Below are 22,708 nucleotides of genomic sequence, written 5' to 3' on the forward strand. Positions count from 1 at the left end.
AACCACAGACATGCAACAGAAAAGAGACAATAAAATCATGTTATGCTTCTGATTTACTAATGAGGATTCACCACTGTGCAGGAATGCAGTATTAATATTCCTCTGGCTTGGTGTTCCTAATAAACTGCCCACTCAGTGTATCCACAGCCATTTCTGAACACGGACAAACACACATCAAACAGTGACGATTGCTACATATTAGTTTATTTCATCCCCGCCCCTCCAATCAGCAATTACAGGCGTTCATCTATTTATTCATACGTTTCCAGTTGAATCTTAAAACATCTTCAATAAATGTGATAAAAATGTACATCACGTATAACATCAATATGAAAATACTGACAATCTTCATTACAAATCTATACCATAGGATTTATCTGCAAGCAAAAAAATCAATTTCCTTAAAAAAAATAATTATAATAATTGGACTCAAAGTAAAGTAGCCTGTTTTGAGGTTAACCTAGTACAAATATTTATCTCCTGCAAAGTAATAATGATAATTCACAGTATGGAAAAATAATAGCGTAATGTCTTGCAAAGATTCTCCTGTTGCTTTATCTATAGCAGTAAAATCAGCTACTGAAATCATCCTAAAATGGGCAATAACATCTACTGTACCATGAAATCTCCGACCAAAACAGCAATCATGAATAAACAAAAACATACCAGTTATAAAAAATAAAGTCATAAAACGTATACAAAGACAGAAAATATGCAGACAGATTAGAGAATAAATAAAAATGGCGCCGTGGTTACAATCCCAGTGTCCAGTGGTGAAGTTAGAGATAAAGAAAATAAATTAACATTGATTTGTAAAGGCTTTCCATTCAGAGTATCATTCATCACGACGTTTTATGTTGGGAACGAAAGACAGAATCCCATCATCACCTGCTGTACCACAAAAGGCCAAAAATGAAAATCCAATACAGCAGCGGACGCACATACACGACCTGTGTTTTGGTTTCCAGTCATAGATATTCACTGTTTGATAGGCTCATTAGATATTCAAACAATAAACAGAGCTACAAACATAACCACATAGTGATCTGTGTAAATGTGAATGAAGCGCGTCTCATCATAAGTGCACACAGGCTCAGCTCAAACCAATAAACACTACTGAAAGTGACTGTGTGTGTGCACGTGAGTACGTCTGAACATTTTAATGAGCAAGAAAAAAAAAAAAAAAAGTCCATGCTAAGGTCACTGTTATTGCTTTTAATAGGAGAGCAATTGCTGAAAATCAATATGAGAAATAAATCATCCATCAACCATCTGCTCTCACTTTAGGGGGGAAGTTAGCAGCAGCATGTAACGCTAATGGATATTTACTTCCAATAAGAGATATGGATCGACCTCACAAACAGGAAGTAATACCAAGTCAGAACGACTTGTTTACACAGAGAACCGTACATCAGATATGGTCACACATATTATAGGACAAGGGCGGTTTCCTTTATATTTGGCATTTTCAAAACATCCCAAAGACTAAAACCAACAATGACTTGTGTCTACAGAACCTGACACAGCTTAATTGAATGTCCTGTAGACTTAAAAACACACCAGCGAGCCACACCACAGCACAGGGTGACATGTTTCTTCATAATTAAACATGCAGGGTATGTCTCTTAGGATGTGTGTGCGTGATTCGGTTATGCTTTCTCCTGTTACACATGATTCTGGGTTATAGTTTGACAAACTTCTGTAGTTTCTCAGACATCATGTATAAAGGCAAATCACTGTTGGATTTAATTTCTGTATTGGATGCGTTGAAATTCATTACACAAGAAATCCCACTAGTTCAATTTAAAGTTGCACTAACTGTACGTTTCCCTAAAGTGGCATAAAAGGTTTAATACATGGTTTTTAAAAAATCTTTGCTGTAGTTAAAAAAGAGGCTTAAACTAACAAATCAATTTTTTTGCTGTGAGCAAGTTCAGGACCTTTTCATGAAAGCATCAGACTCAATGGAAATTTTAAATGCATATCAGAGCCAAGATAGACTGTACATAAAGCAGACCTGCCTCACCTTTATCAAATACAGAAAGTGAATCAGATTGTACCAAGTGCACCTGCATGAGTGTTTGTTTCAGTATGACTCAATCCAACAAGGTCTTATTTACAGTATGCATCATTCATTTCATCTCTTATTATTACAGTCCAGTTACTTAGGTGCCACTTAAGCCCAAAGTCAATATTTTAGTTTGTGAATAGAGTTTTTTGTGTTGCATTATTTCATAGTGTGTCATAGTGTGAATACAGTGAGAATGGAGATAAATCAAAAAGATATAGAGAACACTTTTCATATGTTCGTGTTTAACACCACATCCAAGTGAACTCTGGCTAGAAAACGACAGAGATGAATGTACTGAACAGCGCTGAGATGAGACATACCGAGGTGTTATCCAGAAGAAATGGAGAGGGAGAAAACAAACAAACAAAAATAAAATTCAATCACATTCACATTTTCTCACTTGTACACATGCAGCAGGGGAAATAGCCCTTGTCATGGAAAAACAAGGAAGTGCAATATGAAGGAAAGTGATGAAGAAGATATCCCATTCCCAGATTGAAGCAATTGAGTGGCTTGTAAATTCCAGTTGGTCAGATGGAAAATGGTCATTCAGTCACTTCTGAGATACAGTTATTGTATATAAACAGAAACTAAATAGTCACATGATTAAAAAAAACTGATGGTAAAAGGATTTTAAAAGAAAAATTGCTCCCAAATGATTAAAATCATTAACCTCTCATCATCACTCAGTCATTGCGTCATTAACACAGTAGGCAATGAGAAAATACAGCTATAAACAGTGGTTAAAAGCCTCTGAGCCAAAACTTAAGAACCCAGACTTGTTTTTTTAGGTGGTTTCCACTTAAAAAACCACAGTTTTATTGCAGATCTCAGCACTTGCTTGGTTGTTGTGGTACTGCGTTGTGTGGAAAGTACCATAACTGTTAGCCAATCACATGCTGTGGTCACCTATAGGGAAAAGGAGGAGGTCGTAGTGTGGTGTAAAGGTGGGGTTCTGGAGTGACAAGGCAAGAAGAAACTACAGATTGTCAACAAAAGTTTGAGCTAAACTCTTAGTTCAATGTGCGTTTAGTATCAGGGCATGGAATTATGAATTCATTTTGGGGTTAAAACAAGTGCTTCTATTGGTTGTGCCAGCAGAATTGGAGTCACCACTATGGCACACATGCCTGGTCATTGGCATGTAGAGGAGCACAACATAGGGTGTGGTGGTTGACGTGGCAATGTTAGGATGCTCAAACATTTCAATGTGAGTGTTGAGATTTAATATTTATACATATTGTTGTGCTTCTTGGGTACAGTCTCTGTGTGATGGAACAGGATGTTCGGGGTTTGATTTGCTGGTCCATGACTTCCGCAAGTGTGTGTCCCAGTGTTTAGTGTGTGTGTGCATGCCCTGTCTACAGAGTTATAACAGTGCCATCCTCCTCTAGATTCCGCCTCTGCATTGCTCTGTCTGGTGATGGCGTGGTCGAAGTGGCAATGGCGTTGTTCAGTGATCCGCTGCTGCCGCTGACTGGCAGAGTACCATTGGCATTGATAGAGATGTTGGAGGTGGTGCGAAGGTTGAGGTGCGGCTCGTAGCGAGGCATAGAGGGCATGCTATAGTTGGAGGGGGCTCGCCTGATGGGCTCAGCCTCGCCTCCTGCTTCGATCACCAGGTCCTCGTCGTCCTCGTCGCTCTCCAGCTCCCCGGCTGCGAAGTTCTGGATGATGTGCGTTGGCACGGAGGCTGTGGCGCCGACTGCACCGTGCGACGGGTAGCCATAGTAGCTGGCCCCACTGTCCGACGAGCGTCCGGAGCTACCGGACGCCGCGCCTCCTCCACTGCGAACAACATTGTTCCGCTGGTTGGCCGGCTTGACGGTAATGATGAGGTTGTGGCTGTTGGCGATCATCATGTCCGTCACCTGGTCCAGAGACTTTCCAGCCACCTCAATACCATTTACCTCCAGCACCTCGTCGTTGACTGCCAGCAGGCCGGTGCTCTCTGCCAGCCCACCAGGCACCATGCGAGAGATGAATATCCCTGGGACCTTCTCCAGGCCCTGTGGGGTGACCCGTACGCTGGAGCCATCGCGGATGTAGAAACCCAATGGTTTTTCCTGACCGTGCTTGTACAGGCGAACACGGCGGTGCGTCTCAGGGAGGATGTCCACATCGATGATAGAAGAGACAGGTCGGAAGTCCTTAGGGAGGCTGATGATCACCGGTGGTTTTTTCCTGGTTGTGTCCGGCCGTAGAAGGACCACAGAAAGCACCGTGTTCTTCTTCCTGGTCAGTGAATCGGTACCAAATGTTGTATAATCAGCTTCCTCTGTAAAATAAAAGCGAGAGGAAGTAGAGAAAGAGAAGAGGAAGATAAAAATGGGGAAAAGGGCGACAAAAAGAAGAGGAAGAGAGAAACAAAGAGAGACAAAAAGCTGGTCAATTTTCCATAATCAACATGAAGGGCTCATTACACATTAAGACATTATTCAGGCTGACATTCTGTTGCATCATGTTGTTTCAAGAGAATGAATAAAGCTCAGCAATAGAGCAGCTCTCAGCCGGAGGCATCTCTCCAGGGCGTCTGTGCTGAACACACAAAAGAAGCCGAGGACCAGAATCCCCTCAGGTTGTACTCACGCTAAAGGCCACATAAGACGACCGGTAGCTTCACTATGAGCAACTTTTATGTTCTTTTTGCACACAATATACTGTATAACATGATCATTAGTAATCTGACTCTATGTCAGGTGAGAACCAGTAAATGTGACATGCCAAATATGTCACATTAGAACCAATCTAATCGGTGTGATGCCATCAAACCGTGCTCTGTGTGCACACTCTTAGCTTATAGACTTTAACCCAACACAGCTCACATTAATAGAAGACAAAAACTGGACCTTGGCTCCAGTAGTTAACCAGCATAAAACAAGCAGCTAAACATTAACATCTCAGTGTCTTTCGATTTCTTATTTGTCCACTCCCAGCCCGACAAACTCATGTTTCTGGTGCTATATTTATCTGATGTTTGAACGTGTCCTCAATTTTTCCACCTTTTTTTATTTTTTGCTGTTTTTAGATCAAAGTGCTCTATAAATAAAGCTCCTGCAATAATACACTGAATAATTCTTCCCTTGTTGTTGGTCTCTCTTTCTCACTGTGTGTGTGTGTCTGTGATCTGGGAAATTATCAACTCAGGTGGCTGATAATGATTCCAGCTCTCAGGTTCTGACAGGTATGCACCCCACCACTCCCCTCTTCATCCCTACAACCAAAACAAAGGATGAATTGTCCCGAGAAATTGAGACAGTCTTGCATTTCAGTTCCCATGAGGCACCTGTCTAGTATACTGTGTACGCATTTACTACATCTTTATTTCCTAGAGAAGGAAATAAGCTAAAACATAACTGTCCTCTTCCAAACTCTGTTCATATTCATCCAGCTTTTTCTACATAAAGAGGAACAAAAAGGGCATAAAGGTGACTTCCTCATCACTGACGGAGAGGTTTTTCTTGCAGTTCAGTCATGCATAGCAGGATGCAACCCTACACATCACAATTTGCTCTTTCTCGACTTCTTTTCATCAATATTATTTATCCATCTCCAGCGTATAAAAAGGCCAGATCTGACAACCGAGTTATAGTTGAGGATGAAGAATGTGACGGCCCCTCAGGGCCATTCACAGGCGCACACACAGAAGAGGGAGCTGTTGTGGTGTCAAATGGTGTATGAATGCAGCTTTTGGAAAACGACATGTGTAACTCTGCACAGATTGAAACAACATATGCAATGTTTGCAGCAGGCATTTAAAGACACACACAGTTCACAGCCATCTGTATAAGGTTAACCGTGATGCCTGAGCCCTGAGGACATGTTGGCACAGCACTATTGTTCATATTGTCTGTAAAATACCAATTTACAGGTCATTTAGTTGTCTGGCAAGTGAGGACAGCTGAGGTTCACAGATGGCATCATGGAAGCACAAATACTATTATTAGACTAGTGATCCAAAAAGGTAATTTAATATTTTCAGAATGTTCGAACATGTTTCAGCATGGTCCTCTGCTGCGCTAGTGCAGAGATTTACATTTATGATATTCAAAATACATTTGCACAATCCAAATAAAGCTTACAACCCATCAAATGTTACCGTATATGATGAAAATCACTCCAAAAACAGAACAACAGATTTTTTACAGTATCTGTAACAGGATATGAACACGTGCATGCACAGTGTTTACCCTCCTTTGCATTATGGGAATATCTGAGCACAGCTAAACCAATGGTGCAATAATAACAAGTGGCTAGAACAGAATGGGTACTTGTGGTCTATTAGAGTGAATGACTAACAACCTACTACCAGGCTTGGGAACAGTGCAGATTGGTCATTAATGTCAACCTTTTAGGTCAAGACATCACCTCCACAGAAGTGGAACTGAAATGAATATGGCAACAAGACAGAGACACCTCAACATCAGCCACTGGAAAACAGCCTGGAGAACTGATTAAACTAGAAAAGCCCTAATGATTCCACCCTTCATTACCACAGATGTTATTCTGGGTATGCATTCATGGACACAGCGCACGTGTAACACCACCTTTATTACCTCTGTGCTCAGTAAACACATGAAACATGACTGAGGTATGCTGCGGTCAAAGAGTGTACAGGTATTCACCTGGTTTGGCTAATGATTAATTTAAACATTTTCAACTAAGAGGGAAGGTGAGAGACGTTTTATTATGCCAAGATTTGAGAGAGTATTTATCACACAGTTGCTGTCTAAACACTTTCAACATTTATTGGCCAATTTGCTACAAATCAGAGACATAAATGAAGAACTTGTGCCAACGTAGTTCAAGAGTTCTACTTTTTTCCAAGGGAAACACTCTAAAGGTGACAGAACCATTGCACTGCACTGGAGAAAATAGCACACTGAACTGGTTGTACTGTCTCATTACCACTTTGTCTCTTAACTTGCTGCTGTTGTCTGAGTGGATATAAATACATTTTGCTGAATATTGATGAAATTAATTTCAAATTAATTTAAATAAAACAATTTACCAGGTAAATCTCAAGAAATGTATTCATTCAGATTTATTTAAAACATCTCATCACCAGGAACAGTGACTCAAAGGAAAAGTGGTATTGTTTGTATGAAAGGAATTGTAGGATACAGCATTTTAGGAGTTTAGTCTACTTGAGAGTAAAGGTTAACATATCCTGGATTCTTCTGTTTTAATTGTTATTTTATTGTGGTAATCTGTCTTTCTGAGCCAAAAACCTCCATCAAGTTGTTCTTCAGACAGTAACTGTGACTGAAGATACTACTGCAGGGTATCAAACATCAGTGCTCATACTTAAGACATGAGTCACAAACTCTTAATAGAAAACATAATCTCCAGTGGTACACTTGCCATGGCTCTGCACAGGTTTGGTATTCCAGCTATGCAATGCCTGCTCTGATTTCCCACACTTTGAAAGGAGTCAGTGAGGAGCGAAGGAAGTGAAGCATTGGAGGAGAAAATGACAAACCAGCAGCGCAGCATCACAAGTGAGGACACACTCAGTGATGCTTGCTCTTCTCTGTAGTATGTAACGGACACACTCACACACAGGAGGTGACGCTGCAGGGACTAAGACAACTCTGCCTGAAGAGAGGAAACCACTGGCTGAACTGACATGCAGTGGTTGGACAGATCATCTCCTTCTGTACTCAAGGAAGGAATGAAGGAATCATGGCTCAACTAATAGCTGAGAAAAGTGGGATGTGCAAGCATTCAAAACACACTTCAGCTATGTGTCTGGTGTGTGTGTATAATATACATATATATGCTATAAAAATGTACTATAAAACTGTTATAGCACAAGTGTGCACATAGCGCCACACCTTTTTCAGTGGACAATAATAACTTTTATCTTTTACCAATCATCCTGGTACCTGTTCCAACACACCTCTGGTTACACATTATAATAATGACACAGAACGACCTGTGACGACAATGATGACACCAGCATTGTATTACTTCCTGATACTTTTTGTCACAGATACTGTGTGAGGTAAAACCTGATACTGTGTCCAGGTGACACAACAGGAAGGAGCGAGTACTACCACTAGAAATGTTGCAATACTATTGCATCTACGTTCACATCAAGTATTTATGCCGCTCCTATAAAATTAATAGAATGACGGTAAAGACATAATCAGTCATATTATGTCACAATAACACAACAGTACTGCAGTCACGCTCCAGGAAATATTATAAATATAAAGTAAATAAAGTAGTAAAAAAATCTAATAATAAAGTGTAGAGATTTTTAAATGGTGGCTCAACTTTAAGAAAAAGCACAGCACCCATCTCACTTGTTTATGATATGTAAGAATTGTACTTCATGCATCCTGTCAACAGTATCCAAACATAACACATCTCAGGGATAAGAGTAAGGAAAAACCCGAAGAAAGAAAGTTGTGGTGTTCTGGAAAAACTCAAGCCTGGATGTTCTCTACGCAGCTGGTGCCACGGTGTTCCTGACACAGAATGATACCGGAGGGGGAGGAAGGTGAACATAGGTGTCAGTGTGGATGTGTGAGCATGAGATAAACCAGAAGCAGAGTGGAACAAAAGATGTGGAACAAACAGGAGAAATACAGAAAATACACAGAGAGGAGAGAGAGAAGAAAAGAATACAATGGTGGAGTTGAGGTTAAATAAAAAAACTTTAAAAGGAGCAAATTCCCGGAGTGTTACTATTCCTGGTGTGGTGAACATACCTCCCTGGTACAGCTCAGATAAAAAGCTGCTGATAAGAGAAAGAAATGGAAGGAGGGAGGTCAAAGGGAGAGTGTTCAGAGGAAAGGACGGCGCAGGGAGAATAAGTGAAAACTCTGAAGCTGTCTACACAGTATACCAATATGAGCGACATGATTAAGAAATGCAGAGACCTAGAGAGATGTGAGGCACGTTGGAGCGAAGGCAGAGTCTCAACGTGTAACTGAGCTGAAAAATTGAGGAACGAATCCATTATTCAAGAGTCTGGTGATGAACATTAGCCTGCGTCTTGGCCTTCTGATATAATCTCACTCGTGAATTCTCATCATTACATTCATCGGTCCTGCTTTATTACACTGTCGTGATGTGAGCCATTTGTCAAAAATACACAGACTGCAATCTACACTGTGACGAACATGCAGCTTTAATGTAGGAATACGTAATGTACAATTAACACAGGGCTTAATGAGGAGCGAACACACTTTTCTATGCGTGTCTGAGTCTCATCAATGCAGTATGAAGCAACTCCATTAATTCCTTTTGTGCTGACACAAACACCTCTCCTTCCTGCCATACCTCATCTCCTCCTCACTCTCTACTTTTTCTCCCCTGTGCCCTTCACTCAATCTGTCTCTCTGATCCTTCTCACAGCAGAAGCCTTTTCCTGTGTCTCTACTTCCGTCTGGCCCTCTTGCTCGTGCAGATTCTCCTCTTTCTGCCTCAGTTGCTTCTCTTTTCTTGTAGCACTCTGCTTCTTTATCTGTCCTCTCAGTGCTGTGTGTTTTTACATACAGGAACAAAAAACAGCACCTGGCATGGAAACTTAACTAGAACAGGGAGTGGATGATAACATCTGAGACTGAAATATGCTGTTAAGAGTCAGTATGGGGGGTGTGGACGGGTCATGGTGGGACTAATGCTAGTGCTGGAAGTCAGGGTACCTAGGAATAGAGATCTCGGGCTGAGGCTGGATCTGAGCTGAGGACAGGGCAGGGTAGGGGAGAGGTGCGGGTCATTTGGGGACGTAGGTTTCAGTACTGGGTTAGTTGAAGGAGGCTGAGTCTGGGGTGTGGTTGCTAGGGCTGGGTCTGATAACCCGAGCTTTCTGCACAGCCCTGCTACCTGGAGCCTCCAGGAAGAGCAGGGAGGGGAAGGTCTAGACGTTGGGGAGGATGGAGGAGAAGAAGGTAGGGAGGTGTAGCCACTTGGGATGGGGGAATTCAAATCTTGCCTCACAAGCCTGTCGCTCATGCGTCTGAATAGGGACTTTAATGGGGAGGGAAGATTAGGAGGACCCTGCACTTCTGGCTCTGTCCTGCCTTCAGCATCTGGCTCTGGAAAACAACACATCCAACCTGCAGTTAGATCTCAGTAAAGGTGATGATGAACTCTCAGCTGAGTGCACACTAGTTAAAAGCAATAAGAGACTAAACAGCATACACATTAGAGAAAAGGCACCAGTTCGTTTAAGACCAATTTAAAAGAGAGATTTTTTGTTTCCACAGTAAAAATAAATGAATAAAAAGTTAAATAAAATTAAATAGATAATGGTGAACTTAGCTGCTTCAGGTTCAGGGTGGAGGTACAGTGCATTTAGGTTCACTGTCACACTGCTAATGTTATTTATTACCAGTTGTGCATTTCCTGCTGTGAGAAGTCAACACGTCTGCTGTGAGAAAGATCGACTCCTGTGTATTTCAAAGGTCGGGGCAATATCATAGGATTAAGTCTAATTGTTTAGCAAAGTATATATCAACATCTCCTGATCTTAGCTTAAATCTCCCTACTCAATCTTGTATAACTTTGTTACTTCATCTACTTGCCTTTATTTACTTGGTAAACACAAAATAATTTAGTTATTGTACATGGGGGCATTTGGGGAAAACTCAATCCAGAAGGATAAGAAGCAAAACAAGAAGAAACAGTGGCTGTGGTTAAGAAACAGGGTTTAGGAGCAGTGTGTCTGAGCCTGCTGGCTGGTGTCTGATAATCCAAGGTAAATATGCAGGAATGGTGTGCTGAAAGAAATTCACAGATAAGCATAAAAGTTATCCTTCTTTATATCAACACTGCTTTAGCACCAAGCCCAGAGGATAGAAAGAATGCTTTTTAATTAAAAATGAACGAGACACGGATATATCAGTTAGCAAGCCAAAAATAAAAATGTCACACACTATTAATATATTTTAATTTATTATCAGATTTGGATGGAAACCAGCTCAAGTCTTGTATTTGTTTCCAGTCTATCCATGTTTTTTTATTGTCAAATACAAATAAATGCCCCCACATTGGTCTCTTTAATCAGAAAATCTATTCTTCTTTAGTCCACAAACTACTTTGTTTCAACTCTTGAGAAATGTATCAGCGACATGTTTTTGAGTCCCGAGCTGACGAAGTTCAACAATCAGATGCAGTTACAGGGTTACACACTCCTTCCTGTTCATTAGTCCTCAGTACGGCTCAGTCACTATCTTTGCAGTGATCAATAATTCACTTTTTCTTTATTATTTTCATGTTGTCATTTTGCCTCCTCGTCTGTCTGCATTGTTCCAAGGAGCCATCTCTCCCTGCTCCATATTTCTCACCCACTCTGTGTTTCAACCCCCTCCCTCCATCCATTCATCTTCCTTACCCAACTCTGAGTGGAGAAATTCTGACAGACTCTTCAACAATGAGCCTGGACTACTACCCCCCCCACCCCCCCTCATTCATCATCCATCCATCTAAACCACCCTCTCTCTCGCAGCCTGCATGAAATCTCATCCAGCCAGGTTTTAAACGGCAGAGAGCAGGGTTTTAGCTTGCCAGGCTTCAATGCTCTCTAGCACTCCATTTTCTTTCACCCTTCTTTTGCGACAGCCCTCTCTTTCTCTCTCTCTCTCCCTCTCTCCCTCTCCCTCTCCCTCTCCCTGCCCAGTTATATACCCCTGTTTTTGGTCGAGTCTGGCCCTGTAGCCGAGGGTCCAGGCTGGCCTGCTGTCCTGTCTAATCTAGCCAGCAGACGTGATCAGAGGCTGGCCACATTCCACTCAGAATGCCCCATCCCTCCCTTCGTCCTCCATCTCTCTCCCTCTCTTTATTTCTTTCTCTCTCTCTCCCCCACCCTCCCCAACTTGGGCCTCATTCTGCATTCCTCCTTCACTAATACTATTCGTACTATCCTCCTCTCTCTCTCCCTATGTCTCCCTCTTATTGCATTCCTATCTCACTTAAACTACTCCCTCTCTTTTCCTCACATGTCTAATTACACACTTTGGCTAAACAATGTTTTATACATTACTCCCTCTTTAACACTGTTTACTTTCTCCCCTTTTCATCCTTCCGCTGCACTTATTAGGCCTAATATATAATCCTCCTCCATGCAGTCCTCCTCCAGTGCCATGAATCCACCATTCCCTCACTCATCACATACAGCATCCTAATAAGAGAAAAACAGGGATGACTGATGTCTTTTATATTCTTAAACTTCTCTCCTGGGCTCCTTTGGGAACACGACATCTATTACAACCTGCCACCACTTTGTCTCCTTCATTTAATCCCATCATATCAAACCACTGCTGTATAAATTCCTCCTTCCTTACATGACCTGGCAGCCGAGCTCATTCTGACTTTTTAAGCTTTGACTCTCACTACTTTCTTGCTCTATATGTACAGTATATATATCTTTCTTTTACTGTCACGTTATCACTCCTTCTCTGTCACTGCACACCTACAGCATTTCTTCCTGTCATTACTTTACTCACAGTGCAGAACTGCTACTGTTACCTGCTCTTTCGCTTGGCTTGTCACTTTAACACTGTACATTTCCTCTCTGTGGTCAGATGATTCATGCTCTGGTTACTAATTACCAGGGTAGTCCCTGCTAGGATACGCAAATAGCAGCATTCCTCTCCCTCTCCATACCTTTCACCTCTGCCGAAGTACTGTAGAGTTACAAGCCACTCGAAACTGTGTGAGCAATCAGCAACGTCACGACAAAACAAATCCACGCCCTGAGAGAGGCTGCACGAAAAGCTGCTACCACTATACTGATGACAACCTGGAAAGTCTGTGTATGCCGTGCAAGTACAAAGACAATGTTCTGGATGATTGATGCAGGTAAACATGGTGTCACTCGAACCCGGGAAAATCTCTTCAGACAACCATATGTAAAGCCAATGAAACATAAACATGGCTGAGTCAGACAGTGAGTGTGTGTCATAGTTCACCCCGATCTCACTTTTGTTTGTACTGTACCTGAAACATTTATCACATTATTTTCATGAAAAACAACAGAGTTCTATTGCAAGTGTTTTTTCAGTGCAATATAACAAACAATTCAAAAAAGTCTAGAAAACATGTTGGTTTAAGAACAACAGGGTCTTGATTCTTACTCTTATGCCAAAATATTTCATATTTAGTTTATTTTTTCCACCTTAAAAAACACTGACAAATTCATTTATCAACAATACATTTCTCTAAAAGCTAAAGGATGCATATGATGACTTTTTAGGTATAATTAATAGTTTAAAAACTTCACCATTACTTAAGTTATGTCAATATTTAATTTTAATTAATAACTAGATTTTTTATATAAACTTTATATTTATACATGTAAACGTTTATACTCTGTGACTGTCTTGTGAAGATAATTTTGCAATTAGTTTTCAATTATCATTTCTTGTAAAGTAAGAATAAACGATATGGGAAAATAATCATACGTAGGGATAATGCAGTAAATATTTCCATTTCTTGAATTACGCACTTTGCTGCTCTTTACAGCTCCTTCAGAGTAGCTGAATTATATGTGTGAGGGCATTCTACACTAGCCTTAAATATGGTCACAAATCTCATGATTTGCCAGTCCTACTTCACAACTTGTTTCTTGAACTTTCTTGATCCACTCACACTCACTTCATAAGAGGCATAAGAAGTGTTTACTCCTCTTTTACGTCTTAGAATCTGCCTTTTAAAAAGTTGCAACTGCAATTGCGGTATTGCAATGTTGAAACTGTGTTCTGCCTTAATGGAAAAAAATGATCCAATGTAACCCTACAAAGGAGACAAGGAGTTAGGACAAACAGCTGACTGACTGGTGACAAACAAAAGGCCAAATGCCTCCAAGCAGTTGGCAACAGCTGCTCTTTGTCCGCTTCTAAAACAGCTGTCATTGACAAAAAATACGAAATTACCATCAACACTGCTCAATTTACCATCAACAGTTAATTACTATTATGTTCTCCATTTACACTAAGCTTATCATGAAATAGGGTAAACCAGGAAACAACTCTCACCAATCAGTGCATCATAACATTCTGCATGTTATAGACGAAAATAGATCGTGTAGAGTCAAAGTAACTGCAACTGCATGAGATAATCAAACAACACATAGCAAGTTGTAGAGACAGACAGAGTTTAGACAGACCATAAACAATTTATGTTTTCAAGTGAGAATGCGAGCAGTGCTGCTCCCAGCATGCTTTGCAGCTCTCATCAGTCTTAAAGAGGCTCCGGCACTGTTAATCCACCTATGAACGGCCTCTTCAGCGCTGCCTTGACAACCAGTAAACAGTGAACATCTCACTCCCAGCTCGATAGTCACCAACTCATTGTTCACAGACGGAGGGCAGGGTGCAGGGGATACTCACTGCTGCTCAACTGCATTGGTGTGCGCAGAAGAAAATTTAAAGATGACTGGGAAAGTTCAGAGTCCAGTCCGGGGCACAAACACTTGCCCCATTTTCCAGAGGTGAACAATACGACACTAATGGCGGGTCAGTGTTACAGTGTTCATGCAGAAACAACAACAATGTGAGCCTTATTCGGGGACCGGACCACAACAATACAACAACAGACACTCACAGACTAAGGTCCATCCATCACACCAGTTACACATCAGTGAATAATCAACACCCCCAGAGCACCTAGCCCAGGAGTGAGTCTTACAGACTAATAAAATGCAGTGCCAAAAATAAGCTCACATGAAAAGCCTGGACTGATCTGTACTGAGAGCTTGGTTTTAAACACATGAAGATGACCTCAACTGAAATGATCTGCCAGAAACCTTTTAACAAACACTGAGACTGGAGATTGAGAGTTGTTTTTATTAGCTCCAAGTCCGAACAAACTTTGGCCCACACCGCTGCCTAGCCTGAATCCCTGCACTTATACAACAATAACCTCTCATCACATCTTACTGCTGAACATCTAAAACCCACAAACTCAATATTCAGACTCTGGTTTAATTCTAGACCAAAATACATTATATTCTGGACCCAACATTTCAACACAATCTGTCCACTGCAGCTGCCTGTCACTTTCAGGCAGGCATACACCTTTAGTGAGCTTATCAGTCTGAGTCAAATCCAGCATCTGTAGAGATGGTAATAATCACAAAACCACACAGCTATAATGAAGTCAATTATAACTGTGTGTCAATTTTTCAGTCATAAAGGAGACAATAGTCACATTATGGCATTATGAGTCAATCTGTGACGGCAAGATGGAGAATCTGGAACGATACACAATGGTGCACAAACTGGTTTAGTGGAATATCTCATGTGCACAGGTGAGACCAAGTGTGACCAAACCACTATGACCGCCCTCCTACGTTGCTAATATTAGTACGTTTGTGACTATAACTAATATTAATATGAGTTTGGAGTTGACCTGCCTGATTAAATGAGCGTTTTTATACAAATATGTTTAGATTCAATTGAGGCGGATGACACTACCAAGAACCCAACAAGATTAAGAAAGACTGATTATCAGTAGACTTCCAAAACAAAATAATTCATCCTGTCAAGGAAGGAAGCAAAATTTTAAAGTTGTGAAATACTTTCCAGATAAACAAGCAGTGCTTAGTATTCAGTGTTAAAAATGTTCTGAGTTGGCCCTAACATAGAGATGCCATTAACTCACTGTAGAGCTATCACTACAGATAATAACTGCCGTCTGCAGAGAAATAACAAATGAGCTATAAGCTGCCAATTTGCTGCACTCGCACAATGCAAAGCCTTTTAGCCTGGGACCACCTGGTGCTTCCAGTAAGGTTAAGGAGGGGTTTGAAAAATCTGGAGGGAAACCAGGGTTTTAAGGGGGTCTATGGGGGGTTGTGGCTGCATTACCGTGTGTGTGTGTCCTGGCTTTGTTCTATCTTTTCTACCAGATAGTGCCTGTGTGACTGCATGACTGATGTGTGAAGCCTCTATGAGAGTGTTTTTGTGTGTTTTTTGGTGCACGTGTGTGAGCAGCAGTGAGCCCAGTGTGGGGCTAGTGTCTGGAGCGTGTAATTGAAACATGGTCCCATGCAGCGCTACACACTGACCCCACTAATCTCCTTCTGACAAAGTGGCTTAGCTTATATGTGGTCATATGGCACAGCAAGACAGCTTAAACAAAACAGAGCATGTGGCCTGACCCATACGGGCCAGCAGACCCTGGGGTACTCCCTGCATTCAACAGGTCACACCTAGAAACTCATTAGTTAAGATGGACTTAAAACTTCAGTTATACGTTCTCGCTCTGTGTGTGTGTGTGTGTGTGTGTGTGCGCGCGCTTACCCTTCCTCTGCAGGAACAGTCTGAGTAGGGGGCTGGCAGTGGAGATGGCCTTCTGGTAGTTGTCATCATTGTTGATAGGCAGTAGGTCACCGTGCACATCAGCATAGCCTACCAACAACTCCACATTGGGGATGCGATGCACATGCTGCAGGAGGCCATAAAACTCATCAAAGCGGCCCGGCTTCGACCGATCCAGAGAGAACCGACGAAACTCTGCTCCAAACTGGGGTGGGAGAGACAGGTGAACACACATGCGCACAGTCATGTATACAAATAAAAACATGGGTACAGGGGAGAACTGTGACATATCTGAGGTGAAGTAGGCAGCCTATTCATGCAATCCATGCATACATAGTCCTACACCAGTAGTCTAGACCATTTCAAAACCACTGTAGGCTGTATGTAAGAGTCTGCCATCCATGTGGACAAGCTCTAACCCACCACCACATGTGATAAATTATTAATGCAGACTTGATGTGTGCATCTCTATCTTTCTGTGTTTGCAAATGAATTATGATCCAACACTTCACAGTGCTGCTTCAAGATATTCTGTGTGTTTTCAGCATACATGCAGTCCCACAAACATCAGTGCGGTGAGTTACTCAGTAATCTGTGTGGTCTGACTAGGTCACTGGTTCCAGATGCCTTTAGCACAATTGTCTCATTGATGGTGCTGCTGAGAGGTGTTGTGGTTACTGTTGCACAGCACTGACAAAAGATGATCCACAAGCACTAGGAAGCTGGACACTGGTCATCTTATGCATTGATGCAGAGCACAATTACAATAAGTATAGATTGGCCTGTTTCTTTTAGATCTGCACACAGATAAACAAAGAGTTTCTAGTTAATTCACAGATAATCTGTAACGTTACCGAGAAACTCCTCCAGATGTTGTCACTTGCTACCACCTCTGCACGTCGGTGAAGTTAACCTCTGACTTAAGAGTGCCACAAACATATGTCACATTCTGTGTCAACACACAACTAGCTTAAAGAGCTAGTTTTGACAGACAACTGGCTCCATGAGGGCTCAGTCCACCGTGTGTGTGTGTGTGTGTGTGTGTGTGATGGTGCCACAGGCGACAGACTGGCAGCCTGAGGCGGAAGGAGCCATGACGCAGGCCGTTTGACACCTGTACGGACAGGAATAAACACACACGACAAGCAGCTATTTACAGTTCACACCGGGCTGATTTCACCTAAACGTCTTGATTCTTGAATCTGGTGATTCAAACCTAGCTAATAAGAAAACCACTCACAGTTTGAGTCAGTGTTTGGTGACACAGACATGGAGGAGGCTGTGACAGGTGACACTAACCACCACCTTCAAACTTACAAGCTAGTGTAAACTTATCAGCTTTACGTGGAATAAAACTACTTCACGGGCAAAGTCAAAGTTTAACTATGGCTAGCTACCACCGAGCTAGTTAGGAGTGTTAAATCTGTGTTGGCTAGTTACGGTTTAGCTTGTATTTATGTCATTTGGGCGACATCGTAAGTTGCTATCACGCCAGTTGACGCTAGCAGGCTAAATTAGCCTCCACCGGCTGCTAATAAACACATTAAAGTGACAAACAAGTCGCCATAAGCACCTTGCTCTTCACCTCCACGGCACTCAGCGATCGGCTGCTCGGCACCCGGTGGTTTTTGTTCATGTTTCGCTAGCAGCGCAGCGGCACCACAGCCGCCGAAGCCCTCACACACTCGCCGCGTTCCTGCCGCCGCCGCCGCCGCCGCTGTGTCCGAAACCTCCTGGACGTCGGTGTCCGGTTCTTCCTCCAGTAACACGGACCGTTCCCCACGACTTGTCTACGCCCAAAGGTTGGCGGTGTCTCTCCAGCAGTGTGACAGGGGGGGGCTGCCAAACCAGCCGAGCTCAGCCCGTCAACTTCTCTCCCGTCATAGTTGCCGCTGCCGGAGTCTCCGCACCGAGGCTGCGAGGGGAGCTGCTTTCAAAATAAAAGACTCCGCCTCCAGCCCTCAAGTGCGCTTCACTTCAAATTAAAAGCCCCTTCTGACACAAGCAGTACCCTTTACCTTTTTACTCAAGTAACTACAAGTTCTACTTAAAGAACGAAAGTAAAAGTACTACACTTAAAAATTGTATTTTAAACAATGCTAAGTTTAATGCTCTTAATTACATAATACTATAGAAGCAGGGTGTTGTTAATGTTAGGGCTCCACCCGCAGGTGGTGCATCAACATTTTATAAGAATCTCAACCTGCAAAGTGTAACTCGTAACTAATGCTTTACATTAAATATAGAGGAATATTAATCTTATTAATCAATATTTTTAAAAGTAAATAAAATAGAATATAAAAATAGATATAAAATGGATACTCAAGTAAAGCAGCCTACAAGTAACTCCTGAGAGGTTATTTGTACAGCTTTTAGTTTTAGTTCACTACAACTCCGGGTTAAACACAGTACTTTTTACTTGATTACATTTTTCTTTTTACAGTTTTAGTTACTAAATACTTTGTGGGTGCAGATTCCCAAAAACGTAATGAAGGTAAAACATTTTAGATTTCTCCAAAAATCTTATTTTTATGAGGAACTTAAATTTACTTTTAGCCTTATTACTCTATTCCATCTATAAGTCAAACTGCCCTTTGGGGACATTAAAGCTTTATTTTATTCTGTTTTTAACTTCAAAAGTTCTCAACTAAGAAATTAATTTCCCTTAGCATTAATACATATATTTTAAAGAAAAATCTAAAACGTCCAGGCCTTTGTTATAGGTTTTATTAATTCTAAATGTAAGACATGTATGCTTTAGTTAGAAACAATATAAAGCAAATAAAACAACTGTACTGTAAAATGCACACACTACTAAAGAAGTAGAACATAGTGGAGTAAAAAGTATAAACAACTCTAAAAAAGGAAATATCAAAGTACTGTATTTAAAATGCACTTTAATAAGTACCAAGGTTAGTAAAATAGTCATTATGATGTCTTATATGGTCCTACATACAAAGTGTGTGTGAATGTGACCATGAAATGTTAGATAGAAATGCTACAGTGACCTCTTGTGGCCAAATGTTAAACATGTCTACTGCTACTGTACTTACACATACACAGTATGTACACTGTGAGGGTATTAGTACATTGTGTGCATTTCTGAGTGGTCAACATAAAGCACCAATATCAATGAAAGGTATTTTCATTAATGTTACTGTAATTAAAGATAATTCTAACTTAAATGAATATGTTATCTGATAGTATAACAGTCATTCGACTTATGTCAGTCAGGCAAATAAATGTTATAATAAAATATTACTTTGACAAACTGAATGAAAAAGCAATTAAGGACTACACACCCAATTCATTATTTGGCATATTTAGGTGTGACTCAGTGTTGTCACATGGCTGAAAGTTTTTCACTCATGTGACTAATTAGACCAAACATGTGTTACTGACATCTCCTCACCGTTCTGATAGTTGCATCTATTAGCTTTATTTGTACAGAAGAAGTGAATGGTTGAATTAAATTAATGATTCAGTGTACAAACCTAGAACTTGACATTGCATAAACATAGGAAATACATACAGAATACAACAAAATAACATACAAACAAAAAACATATGAGAAAATAAAATTACTAATGAAATAGTCAGAAAAGGGGTGAACAGTAAACACGGGAACAATAAAAGTACAGTAGAGATTGTGAAAATACATCTGCCTGTTTGTGAAGTTGTGTTATCAGATTAAGGACTTGACTTCATCTGAGTTTAATTACTGGATTAAATGAACTAAAAGAATAGGATTGAAAATAGTGATGGCATATTACAAAAACATGCTGTGCAGGACAAGTCAACTTTATAGTCTCTGAACAGCTTTGATGTCGTGGTTTTATAAATCTTTCACTGAAAATGTCGTTTCATTTTCTTTTACGTGTTGGCATCGCTCTCTCAGTGTTAAGCATAAACGGTTAATTAAACAGGACAGTTAAAGTGAACAGTAAAATCATTAGAACTCAATTAAACAGTCAGTCTGACCTCCATAAAAGACAGCTACTAAAATAAAGTACAGTCCATCCTGTCTCACATCCCCTGCATTCAGAATTCCATGTCGTGCCTTCAGGCTCTGTTCTTCGGTAGCCACCACATGCACACTTCGCCAGGGTCGACACACAGATGCTGAAAACGACACTATGAGAGTGATGTGACAAGTGAAAACAAAGAGCTCAACGTTGCACTGAGGAGTTGAGGGGGACTCATCACTACAACATAAAATGTGGACTGAACCAGCTTGAATCTCAGTTGTACAGCATCTGTCTAATGTGTGATAACACTGAGCCACATACGTTCATACCAGACTGGATATTTCACATTCATCTGACTTCACAGCAAAAATAGTTTAAAATGTCAATTCTTTACAGTTTACTTTAAACCATCACCATCAATTTCCTACATTTTACTGTATAGAATTACTGCTTACTTTCTAAAGCTCCCTACCATCACACCTACTTATAGATTTTGTCAGAGTTGCATTGTTCTTAATGAACTGTTGCATCTGCAGATATTTGAATCACATACTGTAGTATGTACACGCTGTTCCAGAATTTGAGGCTGTGATGCACCAACTCCCAGGTACTGAAAAACCACAGAAAACAACTCCAAGGGCATAGAACAAATTAATTCCTTTTGCACAAAAACTATATTTTTATAGCAGCAGCGGGGCCATGTGGCGGTTAAAGAGACTGTCCTTCAGCTGAACAATCAGGTTCAGGTGCAGTGCTGGCAAACGTTCCTCAGATGTTCCTGAGCATGACACTGACTGCCACAAGAGCTGCTGTTTTATCAAAACATGACCCCTGTCTCCCTTAAGATGAACAGGAAACAAGTATTTTCTCGGAAGTATATACTCTATTTATTTAGTATTTACTTGTTGAACTGCTTCGGATTGTCAGTACAAGAAATCATCTTAGTTGTTGTGAGAACATCATTTTATACAGTCACTAAAAATGACACATCCCTCCACACAATCACTAGTAGTTTCCTGTATCGTTCCTTCCTCCCTTACTTTTCGATCACACTCTCCCCCCCCGCATGCTGTGTGCACAGCTCTGCAGATAAACACAGGTCTGTCTGACCTCTCAGCAGACTTCCTCTCTCCCCTGCGTCTCACCACCCCTCAGATATGTACAATGTGATGCAGCAGACATCCTCTTTCCACCTACAAGGGGCGCCAGCAGCTTCCTCATTGTCACCATGCTACCAAAGCTTCTCCTTGCTCCTGCTCCAGCTCCAGTTGGATCCCCACTGCCATCCACTCACCCCCCAACACACACACACACACACACACACACACACACACACACACACACACACACACACACACACACACACACATATACACTGCAGGTAAAGCCCTCAGTGTGCTGGGTAGTTGAGTTGAGTTTCTGCAGACACATTCATTGCAACATCCTGAAAAGGTTCATCCTCATTTTGACTGGCAAATAGGATGTTATTTACAACATGTGTTGTCTTTAATCTGCACAACACTTCCTCCTTCCCTAATAAAAAGACGTTGGATGTACATATTTTCAAATGTAGTCATTTGGCACATGTGTTTATTCAAAGTGAGTGGAGGCACAAAGCAGAACAGCTAAGTCAGGGAGAAGACACTGAAAGCGGAAGAGATTCTTCATCATATTTGGATCGAGGCTGCTGAACGAGCAGAGTCAAGCACCATCGTGAGACCGCTGAGCTGAAGAGCTTTGCTTGGGGACCACTAGACACGGTTCCTTGTGGGGCGGGAGTGATTGTAGACCTGGATGAGGGTGTCCAGTAGGGAAAGGTGCAGATGAGTTGTAGGTAAAGTGTCAAAGCTTTGAACGTGACGGAGGCAGCCACTGGAAGCCAGTGCAAAGGTTTGAACAGTGATGTGTCATTTGGTCTTTTTTGGCTGCAGCTCTTTGAATCATCTGAACAGGACTTTGATCCATTTAGCTGAGTATCTAACCACACATTAAGCTTTGGGCTTTGTAACTTGCCAACAATTCTAAGACACTATACTTACTCATTACCTGCTGAGCTTCCTGAGAGACAAGCCAACAACCTGTGGTGATGTATTCACTTACCTGTGGTGATTTTGAGTTCCTCCCTGATTCTCGCTGTACTGACCATGGTCAGACCTAGTGACGTTACCCATATACACTCGTGTTTCTCTAAAGTGTTCCAGAAAATGGCACAACTCTGGTTTCCTGTCACCTGCATCATGTGACTTCTTCTTCGGCTTAATGTCTCTTTCTTTTTCTGCTGTCTCCCTTTTCCTCCCACATCTCCACGTCTTTCAGCCTCACTATGCTCCCTGTCTCGCTCCCATCTCAATTCACTTTTCTCTCTCAGTCGCCTTGCCACAGGTCTCACTCTT

General features: G+C 41.4%; 1 protein-coding gene across 1 annotated transcript; it reads right to left on the reverse strand.

Moving 5' to 3' along the window:
* Positions 1-184: 184 nt before the first annotated feature.
* Positions 185-18,256, reverse strand: pard6b (par-6 partitioning defective 6 homolog beta (C. elegans)). The gene is made up of 3 exons (XM_026368123.1): positions 17,921-18,256; positions 16,330-16,552; positions 185-4,349 (listed from the first exon to the last, which is right to left on the reverse strand). Exons 1-3 carry the CDS (start codon positions 17,981-17,983, stop codon positions 3,433-3,435), a joined length of 1,203 nt encoding a protein of 400 aa, XP_026223908.1. The 5' UTR covers positions 17,984-18,256; the 3' UTR covers positions 185-3,432.
* Positions 18,257-22,708: the final 4,452 nt, after the last annotated feature.

The sequence above is a fragment of the Anabas testudineus genome, chromosome 7 (assembly GCF_900324465.2).
Source record: "Anabas testudineus chromosome 7, fAnaTes1.2, whole genome shotgun sequence".
In the NCBI taxonomy this organism is placed as follows: Eukaryota; Metazoa; Chordata; class Actinopteri; order Anabantiformes; family Anabantidae; genus Anabas; species Anabas testudineus.